Source organism: Scatophagus argus, chromosome 9 (genome assembly GCF_020382885.2).
Source record: "Scatophagus argus isolate fScaArg1 chromosome 9, fScaArg1.pri, whole genome shotgun sequence".
Taxonomy (NCBI): domain Eukaryota; kingdom Metazoa; phylum Chordata; class Actinopteri; family Scatophagidae; genus Scatophagus; species Scatophagus argus.
This window is the reverse complement of record NC_058501.1, coordinates 19,682,452-19,705,172: the sequence shown is the minus strand read 5'-3', so window position 1 is coordinate 19,705,172 and position 22,721 is coordinate 19,682,452. Positions and strand designations below refer to the sequence as shown.

The 22,721-nt window shown below is 40.7% G+C and overlaps 1 protein-coding gene across 1 annotated transcript; it reads right to left on the bottom strand.

Annotated features, from left to right (window-relative positions):
* Positions 1-5,044: 5,044 nt before the first annotated feature.
* rspo1 (R-spondin 1) lies at positions 5,045-21,724 on the bottom strand. The gene is made up of 6 exons (XM_046400275.1): positions 21,266-21,724; positions 16,765-17,510; positions 14,580-14,774; positions 11,855-11,998; positions 11,018-11,242; positions 5,045-6,819 (listed from the first exon to the last, which is right to left on the bottom strand). Exons 2-6 carry the CDS (start codon positions 16,859-16,861, stop codon positions 6,599-6,601), a joined length of 882 nt encoding a protein of 293 aa, XP_046256231.1. The 5' UTR covers positions 16,862-17,510; positions 21,266-21,724; the 3' UTR covers positions 5,045-6,598.
* Positions 21,725-22,721: the final 997 nt, after the last annotated feature.

Below are 22,721 nucleotides of genomic sequence, written 5' to 3'. Positions count from 1 at the left end.
AGCGACTTTCACAGTTCAGTGATTCTCTAGGGATTCCTAGGATACAGCAATCGAAATCAGAATCAGAATCAGAATTCCTTTATTTATCCCTAAGGGCAAATTCTTTAAAATCAGGCCAAGAGTGAGGAAGATGAAAGCTGAATCAAATGAGCCAAAGTTGTTGATAGAACATGAAAAGCCCCATTGATTACTTTTTTGCTTTGTTGGAATTAAAGGTTGTCAATGAAAACATTTTTACAAGGGGACGTGTTTGAATCTGCGTGGGTTTTAGAAGTGGGGGTGAATTAAGGGTAGATAGGAGAGAGAGAGAGCATGCATGCTTTCTTAAAAAGATCACTGTCAAATGAATACAGTTGCTTTGTGTTCCCAGCCCAGTGTCACTACAGCCCTCCTGTTGGCAGCTCCATTCGAACAGTTGCTTGGAGATGAGATGTTTGGAATGTAAAAAGTCTGAGGAGTGGATTGACCGCGATTGACTGTATAATCAAAACGTCACGAAGATTTACCATTGAACAAAAAAAAGCAGTCAAGCCCTTCAGCTCTGATTCCTGTCTCAGTTATGACGTATCACTGTTGGATTCTGATGGAATGAAAGGAAAGTCGAGCACGCGGAGCCAGCGATTATCCATTTGATATCAGTCATTTGAAAGGATTTTCTTGGACAAGCAAAATTATCAAGATGATGAGATGTCAAGAGGCCTGAGTACCAGTGTTGTAAATATCTTTAAATGAATAGCGTTATAAATGAGTGTATTTCTGCATCGTTTGCAATTTTTTTTGCCAAGCTCTTTTGTCCTTCAGCTCATTTTGCCCTGTAGAACTTCTAAAAGCGAGTGTTTAACGATCATCAGGGAGGGAAACTGACGTGACACAACTATCAACAAAAGATGAACAAGGACACCTGCAAAAGTCAACTGTTACAGATGGGAAAATGTGTAGGATTAAATATTGCTGTTTGGGACTGATTTTTGCTTGAGTGGGGTCTTTACACACTCATACTCAAAGCCAACCACAAGACTGCTATGCCTGAATTCACTGTTACCTTCTCCTCCACCTTTACTGTGATCTAATGACTAATTTCCATCTCTCCATTTGTTAGTAACTAGTGGGTCATTTGTAGGATGGCTTATGTGTTTTATGTGTTCATGGCCCCCTCTTGTGGTTTTTTTATTCATTGCCATTTTGTACAACCACAAGTGCATCATAAAAACTTAATTTACAAGGTAATTTGCGTAAATAAAATTAACTGCATGGCACTGTAAAGTCCCCCATTGTGTGATTAACAAAGGATTATCTTATGAATGGTTACCAACCCTGCTGCTCTGCTTATCTTCACCTTCACACTCTTAATAAAAACTACCACTGTCAACCCTCACTGTAAACTAATTTTGTCACGGTTTTGTTGATTTAAACTTGCCATCGCTAAACTCAGATCCAAAGATCTGCATGTAAGAAAAGTGAGAAGAGTAATATCTGGTTAAAAGAATACACATTGATCTGACTGAATGCTACTAATGATGATCATTCTTAATCTTGTTCACAAAATATAAATTCACATTCACCTGCCACTTGTTATTAGGCTCAGCAGTTCTCTCTTAAATTGAAGCAGCACGTCATCTTGCCAAAAAGGACCCCAGTTCTTTAGAAATCTAATGAAAACCAGATATGATTATTGTGACAACAGCAGAGCTCTCACATCAGATTTTTGCTTTGCTCTTCCTTTAAACACAAGCACACAGAACAACTCATAATTGACGTTCTCGGTTTTCCCCCTTGCAGTACTGATTGATTTCACAAGGTGGCAGTATATGTCACGTATCATATCTTTTCTACAACCTTCTCAAATTTTCCTCTCCTGCTTCAGGAATTTCTGACCTTTTCCTCGTTCACATTTGAGTTAAATTAAGACTTGTAAATAACAAATAAAAAAATGTGCGCTGTGCTGCTGCTTGTCCCATGCATACCCCTGTGTTTTCCACTTGCTTACGTTAGAAAGAATTGCTCAATATGTCATTGTTTCTCGCTGGGGAATCCTTCTCTTCTCACTTCTGTCTGCAATAAGCACAGAGCACAGAGTCGGCTACACACCCTTCGGTTGATGCTTCAGGACAATCAGACATCTGGCATTGATAGTGAACGCTGAACTGCTCTGATGCGCCAGTTATGATTTCCACCTCAAGTGACTTGTGTCCTTTAACGATCATCAGATGTAGATTTGTGCTCACAAAGAGTGTTGGCTTCCCCAAAACATGAAATAGTTTTGTTATTTGATTTAGCAGCCCTATTTTTATAGATGTCTGTTGCTGATCAAACATGCCAGGCTGTCGGTGTGGATGTACAATTCTTTGGAATAATTTTGAATTGAAGAGGACATTTTCTTTTTGTAGATTTCCAGATTCAACCTCTCAGATCTTGAGCCATAGAGAGAGGACGGTTGTGGAGCTTTAGAGATGGAAATTATCAGAGATCAGTGGGATTCCTGACAGGACATCTCCAAAGGCTAATCTTTAAGGAGCTGGAAGCCACTAAACAGGCCGCAAAGGCTCCAGTAGTCCCTGCTGGCAGTCACTGGTGAAATCAGTTGGCAACTCCAGTGGCATCGTGTACCATCCAGCCAATGACAGGACACCTTAGGGAGATTTCTGTTGCTGATGCTGTGCATTTTCATGGAACTGAAGGTCTTTCCAAAGAAAATGTTGTCAGTTTGGGTAAGACACCACTGAACTAATGAATAGAAACCAGAGTTTCTAGAGTTAACCAAGAAATAACTACACCAGGTGGAGGCACGTTAACACATTCACTGGTGTCCCAAATACAGGTCAACAGAGGTGAATGGATGAATCATTCATTTTCATTCAAAGAGTTATTTATGCTCCTTGCAACACGGAACAGTTACTTTGAATATCTCATCAGACCTTGATAAAAACTTCAGAGGGAAGTCTGTCTTATCCCAAGGTAGCAATGTGGCAGCTGAAGTTTTAAAGCTTTTTTACTTGGCTGAGCAAAATCCACACTTTACTGTTTCAGTTTGGACATGTGCAATCAGACTAGATAAAAGTTTTGGCTCAGTCCTTGGGAAGAGTATGAGTGACAGTGTTTTCTCTTTTCAATGCAGGAACTCCTTTAGTCTTGGACAATGTTCTCTTTTGTTCGATAACAAAAACAACGCTGAAACTCAATCATCTCCACGCAAAGATCCGTGAGATGGATAGATCCGGATAAGAACTCTGGAAAAGCTAATATAATTTTCATTTTGAATTGCGATTATTTTGTCTCACGAACCACAAAAACATTACTAACATTACTAAATTAGATTTGTTTGCAGTCTACATCCATGTTTGTATTTAAAGACCTGTCAGTCAATTTGAGGGTGATATCAGGCTCTGATTTTGAATTTTGGTAGGGTGGTGGTACCCTTTTGTTTACATTTGGATCAGGGATTGTATGTTTAAGTCAAGCAGACACGAACTTGGTGTTCTGTATTGACGTGATGCACTCTCTGGGGTCTGTCTTAAAGGCCAAACTAAAGTAATGAAATCATTCAGTGTTATGGATCTTGGCGAATCAAGGACACCCATACACTCCACAGATTTACCATTCATTTCTCTTGGACAACATGGGAGTTGGGAACATGAGAGTGAAAAAGAGAGAGTGGGAGGTGAGGGAAAGCTCGTCCAATGGAGCCAGGGTAAGAATTTATGACCAGGAAGAGCGATGAATGTGTAATTTACGGTGCATACTCTACCATTCCCCTTGCCCTCCCTTTGGGTAATGAGAAACGGCTGTTTTGTTGTAGGGCCAAGGCATGGTATACCCCCCTCCCTTCTGGCTATGACACACCATTAGTTTTTATTTCTGTCTCAATCCTTGCCCAGGCGCCAGAATTTGGACGGTGATTGGGACCATGACACCGTCTTCCACCTCCCAAGATGGCCTCCCGTGTAGCTTGATGAAGGCCATAGCATGACTACAGAGGACTGGAGATGGATATCATTATACTGTTAGTTTGATTTTTAGTTTTCTTCCCAGTCTGTGAGGTTTTGATTGAGTTCAGGTCAGAGAATCAGACATGGATACAAAGTATAAACTTTACCCATAAAACCATGAAGGCAGGTGTGCTGTACAAAATCTGTCCCAAAATTGTCAAAAGAGTCCTAATCAAGTGATTTCCCTTGTCATGTGTTTGTCATTCTGTATGATGGATGTTCACAGTTGTTTCATCAATAACACAGTGATGATTCAATTATCCCATAGTGGACAATTCCTGTTAACTGCAACTTCGGTCTTAAAACTTAAGACCACTTAATCTAATGGTTATGTAATGTGGGTAATTGCTGTAAACAGAAAACATGGTGGAATTGCTAGAGTGAAATCTCACTGGGTAAAAACATGGGTGGTCAGACAATAAGACAGGCTGTAAAGGAGTTTATCCAGATTATCCAAACCACTTTATTTGGAGATAAAACCACAAGTAAAATGCACCTAAAATATTTGTACTGATCCCTCACTGCCAAAGTTTTATCTGTATTGTTCTTTTTAATTTGACTTCATTTTCATTTTAAGTTTTTATGTCTTTTAAATCAGCTTGTCTGCCATTCACCATCAGTCTCTGTATTGTTTTTAACGTAATGTGGTCCATTTCACAACTAACTAACGTTTACTGTTTGTTTTAGGTTTTCTCTTCATCCAAACAGTTTGGCTAACCTTGGGGTTTGTTTAAAGCCTGTATGATTGTGTAACTCCATGTGCTTCTTGCACCATCTGACTTGTTGCTTTTCCAGATCTCAGCTAAGTTAGCCAGTGCAATGTTAAGATAACCAGGAAGAAATAATGGCCAGAAATATCAAAAGAAGACCCAAGTTAAACGATAACGAAATTATCCACAACATCGGAAAAGTCTGTCCTTATGTGCAAAAATGTATGACCACACACAAGACAAGATAATTTTGGACAAATAAATTCTGTGTACGTTGTAGACAACATCTTTAAAGTCGTTCAAAGTGAAATCAAACAAACTAAATGTGAAATCAGCGTATGAGTGAGCTTTGATCAGCTTCATCTGAACTTTATTTAGGTTTTCACAGAATAAGCTATACATGATGGTACTAATACTTATGTTTGATGATAAACACAGTTTGACATTGTATCACAATTCATAGTATGAATGAATAATGTAGCGTGTAACTTCTCCTGAAATATCTTGTGTAAAGCAAAGTGACCCATGGAAAACATTCTAAGACCCCCTACCCCACCCCCCCCCAAAAAACAAACCCATCTCTCTACATCCGCTATGTCATGAAGCCAGCTTGAAGTATAAATGTGTAAAATGCTATGATTGTTCTGAATCTCGAGCAGTAGGAAACATTATAGTTGTGCAAAATCTTTAGACCCTGTTGCAAACAGATATGATTAATGAGCAGCTGATGATTTGATGGCTTATATAATGATCAGTGGCTTGTAGATACTGCATATTTGATATATTACTGTGCATTTACATTTCCTTCCTCTCGTTTTCCAGACCCTATTCCTTCAATCTACGAGACCAATATTAGCACACATGTGCAAACATAAACACACACGTCCAAACATCTAAGTTCCATCGACAAACAGGTTGATGCCATACAGAAATGCATATAAAGTACACAAACACCCAGATTTTAGGTAAAGACAAACACACACACACACACACACGCACATTCAGACACACGTACACACTTGCATGCACGAAACAACGCACATGCAACCTTGTACACATGCAAATACTAGTGTTTTTATTCCTTGTATTCTGTGCAGAGTTATTTTCTGATTCATATAGGAACATTTAATTTGAAACAAGCAACTGAGCTATCAAATGGCAAAAGTTTGTGTCAAGACACTAGAGAAGGACATGAGCTGAGCCCCCGGTAATCCTCCTCTACCTCATCTCTTAGGCTTGTTTTGTAATAGAGTCCCTCCTCAAAATAAGACATAGAAGACCTTCTGTCCTCAACAACCACAAATGATTTCCAGTGCCTTTCTTTTTTGTTTCATCTCATTACAGGAAATAAAGGTACAAAGACTTAATACTATTCAATGTCTTTACATCACGTACAGCGGCTGTTGAAAAACTCCATCTGCCACCTCTCCCAAACATGAAAACAAGTGAAAAACAGATTGTGATTAAAATCAGCCTGGAACAAAATACATCATAAACCAGAGGAGACTGCAGAGACCCTTCGTTCATTATCAGGCTTCCAGCTTGAAACGCAGCAATCTGTTCTTAGTTAAAGAAGTGACACAGGTCAATTCACAACACGAACCATGTTGAACCACAGTCTTAAACATGGCTTTTACAGTCCCAACAGTGATCCCTCACAGTGAAATGAAAATCAACAAGCCCCTCTGTGTATCACTGAGACACCAGTATCTTCCAGATATGTTCATCTATTCAGAAAGCTCAGAGAAGCCTTTTGTGTTGCAGCAATCCTCCAGTTCCTTTTGGATGTTCTACAGTGCATAGCAGCATTAATCCATTCCATCATCACTTTGATCTTAGTCTGTGGCTGTGCTGCTGGGTGAGGCATTGTCTCTCGAGGCCTCATCCAGCAGGCGACAGAGTTTAGGAGACAGAGCTTGTTGTGATGGTGGGAACAGTGGTGGTCCTGCTCTGGCCTTTTCTCCTCTTCCCCCCTCCTCCCCCTCCTCCTCCTCCTCCTCCACCTCCACCACCTCCTCCTCCCCCTCCTCTACCGCCATCTTTGCCGTCTCGTCCTCGCCCGCGTGAATTCTCCCTCTCTCTCCTGTTCGTATCGTCTTGTCGGTCTCCCTTACTCTTCCTCTCTGAAACGAGAATGAGAACGAAAATATGATTAACAGTTTGTTATTTCTCAAATAAACTCTCGTAGGATATCTGTCATCATCGGATGTTGTATGCAGAAGTGCCCCCGCTTGACTAAACAAATTTAAAAACGTGAATTCCTGAGGAATGAGTGGATGATAAGTGATGTATATTGGATCAGGACTTGTGTTTGTGGTTGTGTGGTTTTGAATGCAGGATGTTCAGTGTAAACCACGAACATCCAGTCCAGAGTTATTAATGCTACGTAGAATCACTGGCCAATTTCTTTTGGTACACCTGTAAAGTGCAACGCTGTTCAACAGCTCTGCCTTCAATCCAAAGCTTCCTGTTTTTTAGTTCTTGCTGACACATTTGGAAAGATAATAATTCTATTTTCTATTTGTTATTGAGGTCATAGTGGATGGTGGTGTTGTTCTGGAGGGCATTTTATTGAAAGGCATTGTTAATAAACTGCCCCTCTCATGAATATGTATGGGGTGGCCACAGTATTACAAAGTCACTGTGTTGCAGTCCAGTTCAACACCACTGCAAACTACAAATTCAGGAATAAAACTGAACATTATTATCTTTGTAAAGGAAAAACTTATGGCACATCTGTTGTACCGGATTGCATATCTCAACAAAGGGATCACTTAGATGCTGAACCAGAATCATTCTGGTGATGCTCTTACTTTTCCTTTAATTAGTTTGTCAAACACTTACAACCAAATACCTGAAAAACTAATCACATTTGAACAGATGGGACATTCCCATCAGCCTCAACTGTACTTCAGGTTTAGTACTAACTATAAAAGTCATTTGTTGCCGGCAAAACAACTTAACAGGATGAACATATTTAACCTCATAACGTGAGAATCTTAGCATTCACACAGTGAGCATGTTAGCATGTATTTCAAGGCACTGCTGTGCCTAAGTAAAGCCTCATCTCTAGCATGACTGTAGACTCTTGTTAATTTCAATTTCAACAGCGACCCACTGCCTTGTCCTCTAAACAATACATTTGACTCCCCCAGTCTCCTCTCTGCTGCTAGTCTTGCATTAGGATTCACACCTGCCACGCATTCAAGAGCACAATTGCTCTATAAATGTAAGCATAAATCACAGTGTGGTCAATGCACACACATAACCCATACTGGAGAGGAAGGACATTAGTTCCGCTGCTGATTTGAAAATGCAGCACGTGTCTAGACTGTAAGCGCACTCAGGAGTTAGTCAAGTGACACCATTTTCTGTCACATAAATCACTTTCAATCCAATAGTCAAGGGCCAAATAATGGCCCACAAGGACGTGAAGAGCTGTCGCGAAGTGGAAATGGACATTTGTTTCTAGTGTCAGATGACTATTATTAAAGCAGCACTCAAAAGTATTCGGCTTTGTATATCTGAGGGAGTGCAGTTACGGTGGAGGATGTTTGTTATGAACTTGTGCGTTGAGAGTCCCTGCACATCCTGGAAACTGAGTGAACGCATGCCAAGGGCTGGACAGTGTTCACTGCACAGTTGACAAGAGCAGGGCTTATGGCGCCACCATGTTTGTCTAACTGCTGTGCAGTTCTAACTGTAGGTCTGTTTATTTCCCAAATAGCGTTTTTAAACTTGTCGTACAAACAGTTTTGATTCTTTGGTTTAAGTGCAAAGTGAAAAAACACCAAAAGTCCAAAGGTACAATATTTCTCAAAGCTCACTGAGAATATGTTTCTACACAAGCCAGTTAAAATCATTATATGGTGATGAAGTAGATTCCCTATAGCTGAATGTGGACAGACCTAACACAAAAACATTTACTCACCGCAGACCCATGCAGAGTCGCAATTGCTTTATTCTCAACTGAAAACCGAAACGCTCAGTCCCACACAGTAGTACACAAAAAGGAGTATCTTTTTTTTTATTCTTCAAGAGCCATTAGTGCCAAAATCAGGAAAATAATACAGCTGACATCTTTTGGTGAGCTGTTTCATATCATATAAGACAATTTCATGCCCAGTGTGTTCATCACTTATGTCTTTTGAATCTATAAACACATCTTTTATAGCTTATATAACCACCATTCAAACATGCATTTACTATTGAGCTGTAATAGTTTCAATTTGTATCAATAAAGTACAACGGATGAGAGCGAAGCTTGAGTGAAGGGTCCTTACACACAATGTGCAGCATCTGAGCTTATGCATTTGCTGAGTAAGGACTTAATTACTTCTCTAACAAATCACTAATGGAGCCAAGAGGGGGACTCCATCAGTTTATGACAGCCTTGATTGTAGCTCCTCTCCATCCAAGCTAAACAATTTTGCCTGACGAATGCAATAACACATCCAGAAAATTCTGTTTTCGCGTGAGACCCTTTTGCAGAGCTTCAGGAAAAGAGGAAAAAAAAATGCAGCCAAATCAACACAAAGCGTGAGATCTGCAGACCACTAAATCACTAATGTTATACAAGGGCTGCTCCCTCTGTTTTACAAGTCAGTCTGCCAGCCAACTCCCACAGATTAATTGACAGCTGTGCTCTTTATGCACAGACTGAGTTTGCCCACACGGACTGGTGCATCAGGGACATGGTACTATCACCCATCAGTTACCTCACAGAAGAAAAGACATTCCTGTGCATTATAGCAATTGTACAGTCTGTGTCTCATTTTCATACACAAGTATTTATCAGTAGAATAAAAGAGAGGAAAACTGAACTAAAAATCCCCTTAACATTAACAGTCGACCATTTCACAAGCCACAAATCTTCTGTGACTCACTACTCATCAGCTGATTCCTCACATGTCATTGTTGCCCCTTGCTCCAAGTCTAGAAACTTGGAAGTCTACATAGCAGTTTTTACAGGTTGGTTTATAATATTTCACTGCTAATTATTCTTCGGAAAACCAGGGCTGAAATTCTTTCCAGCATACAGTCGTCACACAGAGTAAATTTTGCTTCTCATTTCTCAAGTTATGCTGTCACAGCCTGTCCAACGAAGATCCCACTGCTCACTGCGCAATTGCAAGGCATGGCAGCATCCTTCCCCCTAGACATGACCACAGATCTATATGGGAGAATGTCAGATCATGTTCTGTTCTTTAAGACTCACAGCCCTACAGGAACAGTTCCAGAGTAGAGGAATGGTGCTTGAATATGCATGCCTCCTCCATGTTTACTTACATACATCCAGGCATATCATCTGTTACATGTTGCTACATATGCACAGCTGCCAACACTGTGTAAACATTGTTATATAATGTTGCTGCTGCCCCAAATCCCCTAAGCGTGCCACCATCCAATAAAGTCTTAAGTACTGCTCGCTTACAGTTCTCTAAGTCCTTGTAAATAAGTTTAACTTTCCAACTTTGGTGAAACTGGCACATTATGCAAAACACATTAATACATAATGACACTTAGAAACAAAGAAATTTGCTAAAGACGCTTCATTAGCAAAAATTCTTTTGAGAGCAAATTCTCTAGCATTGTTAAACAACAGCTCAGTGGTTCATAAGGCTTATCATCCCAGCACCACTGCTAGTAAATATTTGATTTCTTTGCCTCACTACTAAGGACAGAATGTTTATAAGGAAATAACCAGGATCATTGGTGTTTTCATTACACTATTTATCAAATAAACTGTTGACCAAAATGTCATTTATTAGTATTAGTCTGCAAGTGAGGCCAAGAGCGACTAATAAGTTGTTATGAAAGTTGATAATGGCCATTGACTGCTGAGAATGACTGTTAACCTGCAGGAGAGCAAGCTGCTGTGTGGATGATAAGAGCCCAAGCAAACATGTCATGGACGTGTAAACCTCATGCTTCAATGGTCTTCAGAACAAATAGCTCTTTCTAGCTCTGATCCCTGTCCAGCTTTGCTGTGTGTAATGACCGCCCTTCATCTGCTTGGCTCGTAGATGGAGTTTATTGTTTACATGCTGAGAAGTCAAGAGATTCTGTATCCTCCTGCGCGCACAGCCAAACCAAACCCAATCAACACGCTTTGGGTCACAGACACACTGGCGGGAATACAGGCCTTCGGATGTTGAGTAATGGTTCCATCAGTCATCATATTAACTGATGGAGGCATTTCATAAACCACATGGGCTTCATCGCATGTTCATCTCTAATCCGAAGCTACTGTCATCTGATTAGAGCTGTTATTAACGTGCTTATTCATGCATTTTTTTCTGTACTTGACTTTTTGTTTACCTCTCGCACAGGGCGTCTTGGCCACAATGCACTTCCTTCTCTCTGTCTGCGCAGTGCAGGTTTGTGAGGGCACAAATGCAGGGGATGTGTCTGGGCTGTGGACCTGCATAACGGGCACGCGAATCCGAGACTGCGAGCCTTTCTTAAATCCACATGTTTTGTTCTTTTTCATACAGGAACTCCATTGGCTCCACTCGCCCAGTTCGCATTCTGCAGGTCGCTGACCTGGATCAAAACAAAAAAGAAAAGCAAAAACAAAAATGAATGAGGTGTGAGTGAATGGTCCACAGCTCCTACATCTCACATTTGTTCGGCAGCCTTCCTGTCTTCTTTTTATAGCGCAGCAGTTTTAGCTCAGAATAATGAATTTAAGTTATTTTCAAATCTGAAAGCAATTTTAGTTAGGTTTTTTTTGGACTAGAGAGGGACAGATGGAAAAGGTTGCTATGAACCTGAAAATGTCACTACTAAGTCCACAGCCCTCACAACAAAGGCAAGTTTAGAGGGTTACGTTAGTCTAGTGTCTGTGGACCAGCAGGATCAAGTTAGAACAACAACTGAGGAAAAAAAAAAGTGATGCCAAGACTCCAGATCTTTGCCACACTGAGTAAAGATGATAAGCTTTCACTGTTAATGCTGCCATTTTTAAATTATTACAAAATTATTGTTAAAAACATCATCAAAAACAACAAGAGGCTGAGTCAACATGTGACTCATACCTGTGAGCTGCCTCAGTAAATGAGAGGAACATTACTTTTTGGTTCATTAAAAGAGATTTACGAGACTCCATGGCCAAAGTTTGAAATTAATAAGCAGTCATAGTTACAGGTCACTCACCGACACACTCCATGGTATCATTGGCGGTGCGCTGATCTGGAGGGCAGCTGACATAACATCGTCCACTGTATGAATACAAGCCCTCCTTACATTTTGTGCAAAAATTGCGGTTGAAACAAGCTTCACAATTGTCTATTTTACATTCTGAAAGACACAAGGGAGACAGAGGAAGAGAGGATCAAATGGAAGGATGTGCTCAGTCTCATCGAGTTTGGTGATTGTTCATGTTAATGGCATTAAAGTTCTAGTGGAAACACAGAAATCTCTATTCCTTTAATGTAACATCCATTGCATTTTTGAGTGAGAAGAGCAACAAGGGGAATTTTATTTTCTCTGAGAGATTTATTAGTGATTCAATGACTCGGGGTCTATTTAGGGGAGTAACACTCTTCTCTTTAAAACACATGCAAGACAGCCTTTGTTTTTTTGGACAGCGAGTGTAAATGAGTGCAGCCAGGACTGTACTGCTCCAGTGGGTTTCTCAAAAGTTACGTTTCTGCTCACTTCAGACTCTTGAAATCTTAAACTTTCCAGTCAAACAAAAAACAGAATTTTGGATATTGACAGGATTAAAAAAAACAACTTCAACACAGACTCCAAAAAGCTTTGGTTATAATTCTTCGTTCTCATAAAAAAAGCAAAAAAAAAAAAACAGGAAAATCTGTAAATTTCTGGCAATATTTATGTATTGGAAAGGTATTCAGATATAGACTTGTGTATTCAAGTAAACTTAAGAATATCTACTCTACAGCTGGTTTAATTCCAAGGTCAGAAATGATCTAACACTGAATCCCCACTGGAATCATAACGTTCTTGCCTCCTGCTCCCAATTACTATTTTTAAGCCCTTGACATCTAAATTTGACAGGACTGACGTTTGTAGCCTCATAATGTAAGACAAATGTTGGTAATAAGACATTCTGGGATGAGATGCATAGTCAGATGATTGGATAATAACCCAGGTTAGCCACTGAGGGCCTCTGAAAAGAATTTATAGAGGAAATTCAGTCTTATCTGCAACAAACCAGAACAGAGAGAGAATGCTGGAACACATGGGCTTAAACTGTTGCAAATCATCTAATATTTTGATCAAAATGCAACATATCACACAAGAAAAACAAGATAAATGCCTCAATATAATCTACAGTATAGTGTTACTTTAGAATAAAATACAGTTTCATCTCTCTTTCAGTTTGAGGGCTGTAAAACAATGCGCTCAAACAGGACAGCCCAATAGCAGTACTGTAATGTCACAGCCAGAGCACATAATTACAGCCCACGTTTTTGAACTCTAGATATGAAATATTAAAATGTTGTATCACCACAACCAGAAATGCAAGTTTCTCTGTTTTGGGGTTATGTAAAAGCTAAAAAAAATAAAAATAAAAATACTTGGGAGATCTGACGGATGTCCTAAATAACGTGGTTGTCAAAGAATCATAGTCTGCATTTTTCTTCATGTAGCAGACAAACAATATAGGCTGTGGGTTTTGTAGCCACCAAACATCTGCTGTATACCTGTAATTAAGTTGTAACTTGAAGCCATTATGTGACTGAATGTCATTAAACTTGAGGTAATAATTTGAGTTAATTATTGAGGTGATAAATGTTTTACCGTGCAAAGAATGATCAGCAATCCGTTAGACCTGCTCACATTCAGATAAACCTTCCACATAGTTACTTCAGAGACTATATCTATGTTAATGATGTTAATACATATATGTTACAGCTAATTAGGGTGTCTCAGGGAGAAAAGATATGTGTAAAAATGAAAGCATAACAAACATGGATTGCGGTCTGGCATGAACTCCGCACATGAGGGCTAAATAAAAAACACAACATCCTCTCACAAAAACAGGCAAACAACAGTGCATTAGAAATGTTTTTGTTGGGATTTTGTTCCAATCCTGTTTTCTGCCCACAAGTAACGGGAAACAGACAACAGACAGAGGCGCTGGCACTCCTCGGCTAAAAGTATGGGACGGGTTCCACCAGAATCAACTGAGTTTGGTAAGTAGCGTGAGTGTGGCCACCCTTTCACCCAAGTTCCAAATGAGCCAAACCTGCCTATAACTATAATGAGGACCAGTTCAATTAAACATTCTTCTGACTTTCCTCCAGTTAAGCAAAAACTTTGCTGCATTTGGTGGCTATTTTCGTGCCTTTTCCCACAAGCATAAGTAGCGACAACAGAAGGATTTCATCAAGCGATCAAATTGAAATTTAAGGAAAAACCTGAATTAAGCAGACAAACATTACAGGGGCCTTCACAGAAGACACAATGGATCATTCAATGATTTGAAAGGAAAAGGAAATTAGGTAAATCATATGCTGTGGCCTTTGTAGTCAAGCCTAAAGACTTAAGCGTATGGTAAATGGACAGTACTGGTCAAGGTAGGATCCTTATTTTCTGTATCAATATTTTTGGCTGTGTGTTAAACACACAAAGTGCTTTAGCAAAGTGGAAATAAGCAGATAAGATACACAAGACAAAGAAACTAGCAGGATATCCCTTTGCTCCTCCAAATACCCCCACATTGTACATAAACAGGAGATGATGAGCCCAAGATAAACAGCATGTTTACACTTTTGCAGGCCTGATTTGACATCAGCTGTGTGATGTTTGCCAGCGAGTTAGCTCGAGCATGCATGTATTTGGAAGATTCCAGATGTGTGTCTACAAATCTAATGTGCCAACTGTGTCCACGACTGAAAGCAAAACTCACGGGTGCATCTGTTGTTGCCTTCTGGGTTCCTCATGCCAAAGTATCCCATGGGGCAGGAGGCGAGGCACACGCCTATCTGACGGATGTCATTACGCTCCAGGAAGATGAAGAGCTTGGGCTTACATTTAATGCAGCCGTTATACTCAGAGCATCTGTCACAACCTTTGGGGCAAGATGGTGGCCCCTCAGTACTAACTGTGGAAACACAAACAGAGAGGACGGACTAGTCAGGTTGAAGTTGGCAACACAACAGCATGATGGACCATCACTTGAAAAGAAACAAAAAGGACATTTGTCAACATTCTGCCTATGAGAGCAACATCAGGGAACTTTAATATTTTGCTAGCATCTCCACAGATGTGGCCATAAACCGTCCAGCTCCTTTATCACTCCAACAGGGAGTGGTTAGTGCACGCAGCTTAATCTAACCGGGGCCAGGCTAAACATCTTTGTTGGAACATTTACTCACTGTTTACTTCAAACTGCTTGCCGGAGATCCTTAACAGATTTTCATTTGGAGAAACCCGGGTAATTGGGGCTGACAGCCAACCAAGAGCCAGTCAAAATCAGTTGACTAACATCACACAGGGCCTCCTTGGCTAAGTTAGAAGTGTTCTGGGCATCAGAAAACTGCAAAAGTGATGGACATGGCCAAGAATTGAATAGCACGAGTGGTTTTGTATAGTGGTACCAAGAAGTGAGTATCTCCTGTCCCACAATGTTCTTACACTTCACTTTCATGTAATCCCAGACTCAAACATTCATCCAATTCTGCTATATTCCAAAAAGGAAAAGACACACAACCAGTAATCTAAATCCTTTCAGGAAATGTGTGTCAGAATGCACATCCTTTTTCTAGGAGCCATTCAAAGACAAAACCACCATCATCGCAGTTGATTTACAGCCCTGTACCGCATCAACTCCAAGTATACATTCTCGCACACAGCGATCCATCTGCTGTCCTGCCTCCTAGAGATAAGTCAGACAGTATAAGTATTAAAACGGTTCTCCCATGAGCAAATTACTCCATGTGTGAGTCACGGTAACCTCAAATGCAGTAATTACAGCCAGGTCTTATTATCTACCATCACTAATAACATAAAATGGCTTTGGGGAGTAAGCATCAGCGGGGGGTGGGGGGGTTGAATTGGATCTGAGAATGTGGTGTTGTAAACCATTTGTGATCCATGGTGGATGGAAAAAGAGAGTTTGTGCTGTCGACAAGCAATATGAGCTTCGCTCCTCTCTGATGGCGTCGGTTTGATCTCTGCATGACACTGAATTCACTCAAAGAGGGAACACATTAGCTGGCGTTAAAGACACAATAAGATGTGAATCAGAGGTTTAAACGGCAGACCCCTTCGATACCTGGAGGGCTACAACCTCGGCTGATTGTGATGTTGTAGAGGGCATGCATAAACGTGGTGAGTGACCGAAAGCTCTGTCCGTGTTACGAGGTCACGTGACAAACTACTGTAAAAATTTTTTCAATTTTATGACACAAACAATTGTCTCAAAGAGCTGTTCCTTGGTGCTCTTCCTGATTTCAGTAACACCACATCTGTTACTATGGCCAGTCATGGTATTATATGAATCCTGGTTCACAGAAGCTGGGGCTAAGGCTGGCATTGGGCTGAAAGCTCCTTGTATGTCAAGGAAGAATTATTCCAAATCAGACAGTAAGACACCAGCACTGATGCTCTGAGGCCAAATATACACTGCATGTACGCCTGAGCACCAGCTTTGTGGTTGCATGAGGTTAGAAAAATGCTTAGAACAACACCGGCAGCACGGTCCAATTGAGAGTTCAGAACTGTAAGGAATTCACTCCATAATGTGCCCACAGAGCCAGACTCAGAAAGAGATGGCTTTGAGGGTGAATCCATCAAAGTGCCTTCTATAAACAGTCATAACACCCATAAAAGTTTTACATAAACTGAGAGAAGCATAATCTTAAAAGGGGGAAGAGAGACAGACATTTTGTAGGAAACAATGAACCTACCATAACCCGCCAAGGAAAAATAAATACGAATGATGAGAAAATAAACAAAATGTTATCTTTACTTTGCTTGTTAAATGTTTATGGGACATCCACCACTGTGACTCAGACCACAGAAACGAAAGCCAGCAGTGCAGAAGAGGACAAATGAAGAGATTAAAACAAGCTGAGAAAGAGTGGACTCACCCCGTCTCTGCCTTCTCGCCTTGGAGAGCTTGAGAACATCGCTGTGACCCATGGAGCTGAGGAAGATCATTGCCAGCGCCACCAGGCCCAGCTGCATAGTCCCTGTTGCCTTCCCGGCCACGCAGGGTCCCCCCCTGCAACCAGATGGATCAGGTGGGGGAGGGGCAGAGGGGGGTGGCTGGGGGCTTCCTCTGTGGGACAGGTGAATCCCTCAGATCCCGGAAAGGATGATCCCTCTTCCCTCCTGTGGCACTACTCTCTTTCTCTGTCTGTTGCTCCGTCCCGTCCCGCCCCGCCCCCCCTCCCCCCCGTCCCTCTGTCTCTTTCACTCTAGTAGCTGCTGTGCCCGCAAGTCGGTGTAGTGGAGGGTGATGCTGCGGTTACAAGTCCAAACAAGCCCGAGGCGCAACAAGCCATCACGCTGGTGGTAGTTCTGGCAAAGGGAGTAGACAGAGCAGGGGTGTAGGACTGAGAGGGGGAGTTAAGGGGGTCGTGCGGAGGATGAAGAGAAGGAGAGAATGGAGAGAAGATCGAAATTCTGGTGGTTCAACCCATGAAGCTTAAGATGAGCTGGCAGGGAAGCAGGCAACCCAGCGTTCGAGGAGGGTTTCTCATCAACGAGTGCCTGCGCTCACAAGCATGTCTCTTATTACAGATGCTCTAAGGAGGCACTAAAACAATGGCTGATTGCTGATTGGGAAAAAAATGGACGCAGGTACTTTGGTTGTGCGTGACAACACATCTACCTAAAAAAGGAGGCAGAGAAGATGGAAAGATAAGAGGACAGGTTTAAGAGAACAGCTTGAGATAAACTAAGATGAAAGGAATACTTCGACATTCTGAGTAATATTTTTATTTGCTCTCTTGCTGAGAGGTAAAAGAGAAGCTTGATACCGCTGGCCTGCCTGTATGAGGTACATAAAACTACAGCCAGCAGCCCATTAGCTCAGCTTAGCATAAAGCCTGGAAGCAGAGGAACACAGCTACTCTATCCACACCTCAAAACCTCATTAGATAACTGATTATATCTTGTTGTTCAAAACCGAGGTACAAAAAAACAGAAGCTGATGTAGGGTTGTGTGTCAGTTTCTTGGCCAGATGCAGTAACTACTTAAAATCTCTGCTAATCCCAGCATCCTCATGGCTACAGCAAGGCTCCATAATTCGCTGCACCTGGCCAAGAAGCAGTAAAACCACAACTTGTAGCTTTTACCTTTCAGCTGTTGTACAGATTTAACTAAGCCAACAGTCTGTAGCCTCACATATATATTGTACAGGTATGAGATTATCAGTCTTATCTAATCTGAAACTCCAAATGTGGAACTATCACTTTAGTATGTTATTCCAATGGCAACAGTATAATATCACTGTGCTATCAACGCGGCTACACACCTATCGAATATGCAACATTAAATTTTGACCCAATGCAACATGGACATTATTTGAACCACGTTATTTAACTGCATTGATTCAAATGCTTTTATTTCTTAACATCAGAAATCCCTGTAGTAAGAACTGAACCCATGACTGGCTAATTCAGATGATCAGTCATGGAATGAGGAAATGGAAAACCACAAACACATGGACACTTCAAGCTGTATTTGCTTGAATGATGAATTGAGCATGTTTGTCCTCTGAAAATACAGTTAAGTGAACCTTGTCAGGGAAATACAACTCACACACAGACTGAAGGCCTTTTTTCATATTTGGTGCTGAGATCTTTTTTAGATAGTGTCATGCGCTGCCTGTATTTACAGCTCTTGTGTGAAGAGGACACACAGAACATGTTAGGATCTGAGCAATGGGTGGTCCTCCCTCGCAGCTCAATAAAGAAAAATAAGACCATATTTGGCTGTTGAGTTGGTTGTGGCTTTGAATCACACTAAGGACAATGCCATTTGGTGCGTCTAAACATTCCAGCAGGCAACATTACATTCTTTGTTACAGTATAAATCAAAAGGGACAAAATCATTTCACATTTCTTCATATTCCTTTAGGAGTTTCAGCTTGATACTAGATGCTTAATAAAATACTTTTTTAAAAAATTTTACTTATAAATGATACAATAAATCCTAATTAATTTCCAGTCCCCATGATAACTACTTGCTAATTACTTAATTTTCTGAGCTTTCTGAGCTGCTGGTAAATCGGGGCATCTGTCAAAGCCTGTTTCTTAATCCTGGGGTCTCATTTTCAGAAAAAAGGAAGTTCCTATCACTAATCGTTACAATTCCATAGCACTGCTTTATATCTAACAGAGGACAGGGGCACTTGTATCCCCTTCTCACTGGGAAACACTTCAGACTCTCTTCCCCATCGGTTTATTTGCTTCTTAACACTTAATGACTCACAGTGTCACTGACACCTCTTGGCTAAAGTCGTATTTACAAGAAAGAGCCAAAAGAGTGGCGCAGCCAGTCGTCTGCAGCACCTGTTGGTTACTTGAGAGAGTGATGATTAGAGAATGGGACATGCAAAGTCTCTGGATCACTCAGAACACAACCTTTCCAGCACTGAATAACTCAAGACGTGTGCCAGAGGCTCTTTCATAACACAGCACTCCCACGACTCCTGCATCCTGCCAAAAGCCCACCTCAGCCCATCTATATTTGCTCTCACACATGGAGATAAGAGACAGGATCTGGCTGTTAACCTATTGAGAAAACCGACTGCTGTAGGCTTAGCCAACCTGCATTGCAAAGTCTCTTTTTTTTTAACGTGCTACATCACAAACGAGTAATTGTGGCACCTGCATGTTTTGAAAGTTTTCAGTTTCTGCTCCCTCATCCATTTAACTGAGTGCCTTTCCTCACCATCAGCCACATTCAGCTGAGCCCAATGAAACGAAGCCCTGCTCATCAAATAGTCAGGAGATTAAATTGCCTCCTTTGTAAGTCTTAAGTTTGATCTATCAATTATTCAAGCACTGAAAGGGAGCTGCCACACTGGGAATTTATTGAACTCGAGAAGGTGCCACAACTCTGAGGTCAGAGTTACAAATGCAACCTGTCGATGAGCTCTGAAGCTGGGACTGAATCTACTGGCTTTTTGACACTTATTGAAGAGCTAAATAAAGATCATCAGTGTGTGTAACTAATGTCAAAACGCCCCAGTCACGCACAAATTGAGAACCTTTTAGAAGGACAGTCTGAGACACAACTGACCAAAAATTTTGGAGCCAATATTTCTCTTTTTCACTACTGCACATGCCCCCACTCTAATCTCAAAATTAATTTATTTTCCAGTTGCATCTGTGACGTGGACTCAAAAGGAGAATAAATCCTGACTTTTCAGTGAGCATATTTTCCCCCAAATTTAGTTTCTTATGCACAGAAAGCAAAGCAACAGGAATTTGTGGCTGATTTCTTGCTGTTGAGACTGTCAGTGTTCAGTTTATCCCGAGTTGTAAAAAAGCCTGATTTATACATCCAGGTCATAAGCTGTTGTGGTGTGAGAAAATCTAGACGATAATAAAAACCGAACATAAACAGATGATGCATCGGAAAAGAAAGAACAGGGAAGTGAGGTGATGACTGAGGATATTGTAAGAAAAACATAGCCAGAGTCATCATCATCATCATTCTTATGCATGCACCCACGCTTTCAACACACTTAAATCTGAATTTGTAGCAGATTTAAGTGATTTAAGCAGCCAGACCAGCTCAGCGCTCTGCAGAATGTGGAGAAACACCTGGCTGCACCACCAACACCCACAGAAGCCTCAGCCACTTTGGTAATCATTTCCTCTGCTCTGTGGCATTAAGAGTTCAGGCAGTGAGAGGTCAAATGTGCAGCAGTTATTTAAAAGAGACTCCCCACCCAGACCAGAGAAGAGCATCACGGACCTCTCCCTCCAATCAACCCACCACTCGACTATCACGTCTTAAGTTTTGTTCATGTAGGACTAAAGCCCTGCACAGCTCCAGCAGTCAGGGGACTGATCTCGCAGCTCAGTTGAGCACATTTCAGCTTTGTATCACAAGCTCACATGCCATGCTGGATTACAGCCCTTTGCGTTGCACTGCTCTTCAGGAAGACGGAAAATCAGATGCAGATCCCCACCTGTCCCCAGTCCAGCATCTCTGCTGTCACGTCACCGTCCTGTGGTTTTTCTAAATCCTTCCCTGCCTGTCATGTTGAAGCTGGGTGAGTGTTCACTATGTAAACTCTATCCCACTCCAAAGTTCAGTTTAGCGGTTACAAAGAAAAGCCAAAATACAATGAAAGAAAATGACTCAAGTATTGGGTAAGTTTGAAAATGTATTTCAAGTCTCAAGTAAATATACCCAAATAGCTGTTGATAATAATAATAATAATAATAATAATAATAATAATAATAACAGTGACATGATGATGAATTACAAATTGTCTATATGTACAATAAATGTTTAGACTGATGGAAATTGAAATTGAAATATGTATTCATAAGAAATCTAAATCTAACGAAAGCCTTGAGTCAGTTGATCTGAATAGTAAAAGGTGAAAAAAAGAGTCAACCCACCTGTACCTCGAGGTCCGAAAATGCTGTTCATTGAGCGGTCCGGTCTCAATTTCCTTTTTTATAAGGGAAAATCCGTTACTTGTTTGGTCACAAAGAACTCCTCCTACAGGATACCCCCATGCAACCTTTCTCTGTCATCATTTAAAAAGACATGATTTCTTTTCTTTCACATTTGTCACAATTTCGAGTCAAATTCTTAGCAGGCTGTGTAGAGGATGCACAAGACAGACAGTGTGCATTGCAATGAAAATAAATTCCTCCAGTAAAGCATTAGATGCATGAAAAATACATATTCCGATGACTTTAGTCACTCAGACTTATTTTATTCGTCGTCTTAAGTCAGGACGCGTGTTTACACTGAAGCTCCTGCGTGTTGCGCTTTTTAAATCCACTTTGGAGCGTCGAACTACATCCAACTCAGACAAGTAGAGTTACAAAGCCGTGATATTTGCATCCAAACCCCAGCACTGCCAGCGGGCATTACAGGCCCCACCCCTCAAATCCTCACTGAGAGATGAAAAACCTGCGGTGGACTTGTGTAAGTGTTGCTGTTTAACAACTAATATTGCATGCAAATTCATGCTTTATTCCCTCATTTGATGGGATTTGACTTAGGCTGGACTTTTCTCTATTAGGGCCTTCAATCTGGAAGAGAAAACATAAAAAAAACAACACAAATAAAAAGTACAGCTGTAATCAATGCATTAAAATTTCATTATTCAGTACCACCTTATAAGACAAACACCCCCGAAATGAGCCCCGAAATGACCCTCAGCAGCTGTAAGTGAGACGTTTTCATCCCATTTTGTTTCTTATTTTGGTCTGATTGTTTTTAACAACAAAAAGCTAAAAGCACCAGACAATAGCAGAGGTGGACTCATATTTACAGTATTTCATTTTTGCTTAATTTTAACTATTTCTTATTTAATCCAGAATCCCACTGAGCTCGAAAATGCCTGTTACTGCACGGGCAGGAAAGATGCAGCACAGAAAGTTGCTTACAGAAAAAAAAAACAGAGCATATTAGAAAAACAATATATAATATATGCAATATGCAATAATTAAAAATACAACAAAGAAAGAGGAAAAAATTTGAGGTTCTTGATATAAACACAAGTCATTAGGTTATTAGATTGGTGCTTTTAAATGACGTCTGTTTTTGAACCCACATGTTTATTCAGTGCATACACAGCGTCACTAGAAATGTTGCACTTATATTTTTTTGTTTCTGCCAGCATAGCTCGGAGGAAGAAAAAGTCTGTTCTAACAAGACATGTTTATGATTCACACATGCAAAGAATATGATGCTGCTAGACAAAAGGAAACAGAAATCATTCAAAAAACAAACAGAAACAAAAGAGTCATGGTAACATATAATTAATATATATTTCCACATACAGTAAATCTTAAAGAAGAGGGTCCATTTCTTTATTATCCAACAGGGAGCCATAAACAA

What these genes read in the sequence shown, in the direction of transcription:
- rspo1 (XM_046400275.1), bottom strand. Translation starts at nt 16,861, where the DNA reads ATGCAGCTGGGCCTGGTGGCGCTGGCAATGATCTTCCTCAGCTCCATG. An exon ending in GGCGAGAAGGCAGAGACGGG is followed by an intron (nt 14,775 to 16,764) that starts GTGAGTCCACTC and finishes GTGTTTCCACAG; the next exon opens with TTAGTACTGAGGGGCCACCA. An exon ending in CAAGACGCCCTGTGCGAGAG is followed by an intron (nt 6,820 to 11,017) that starts GTAAACAAAAAG and finishes TTCTCGTTTCAG; the next exon opens with AGAGGAAGAGTAAGGGAGAC.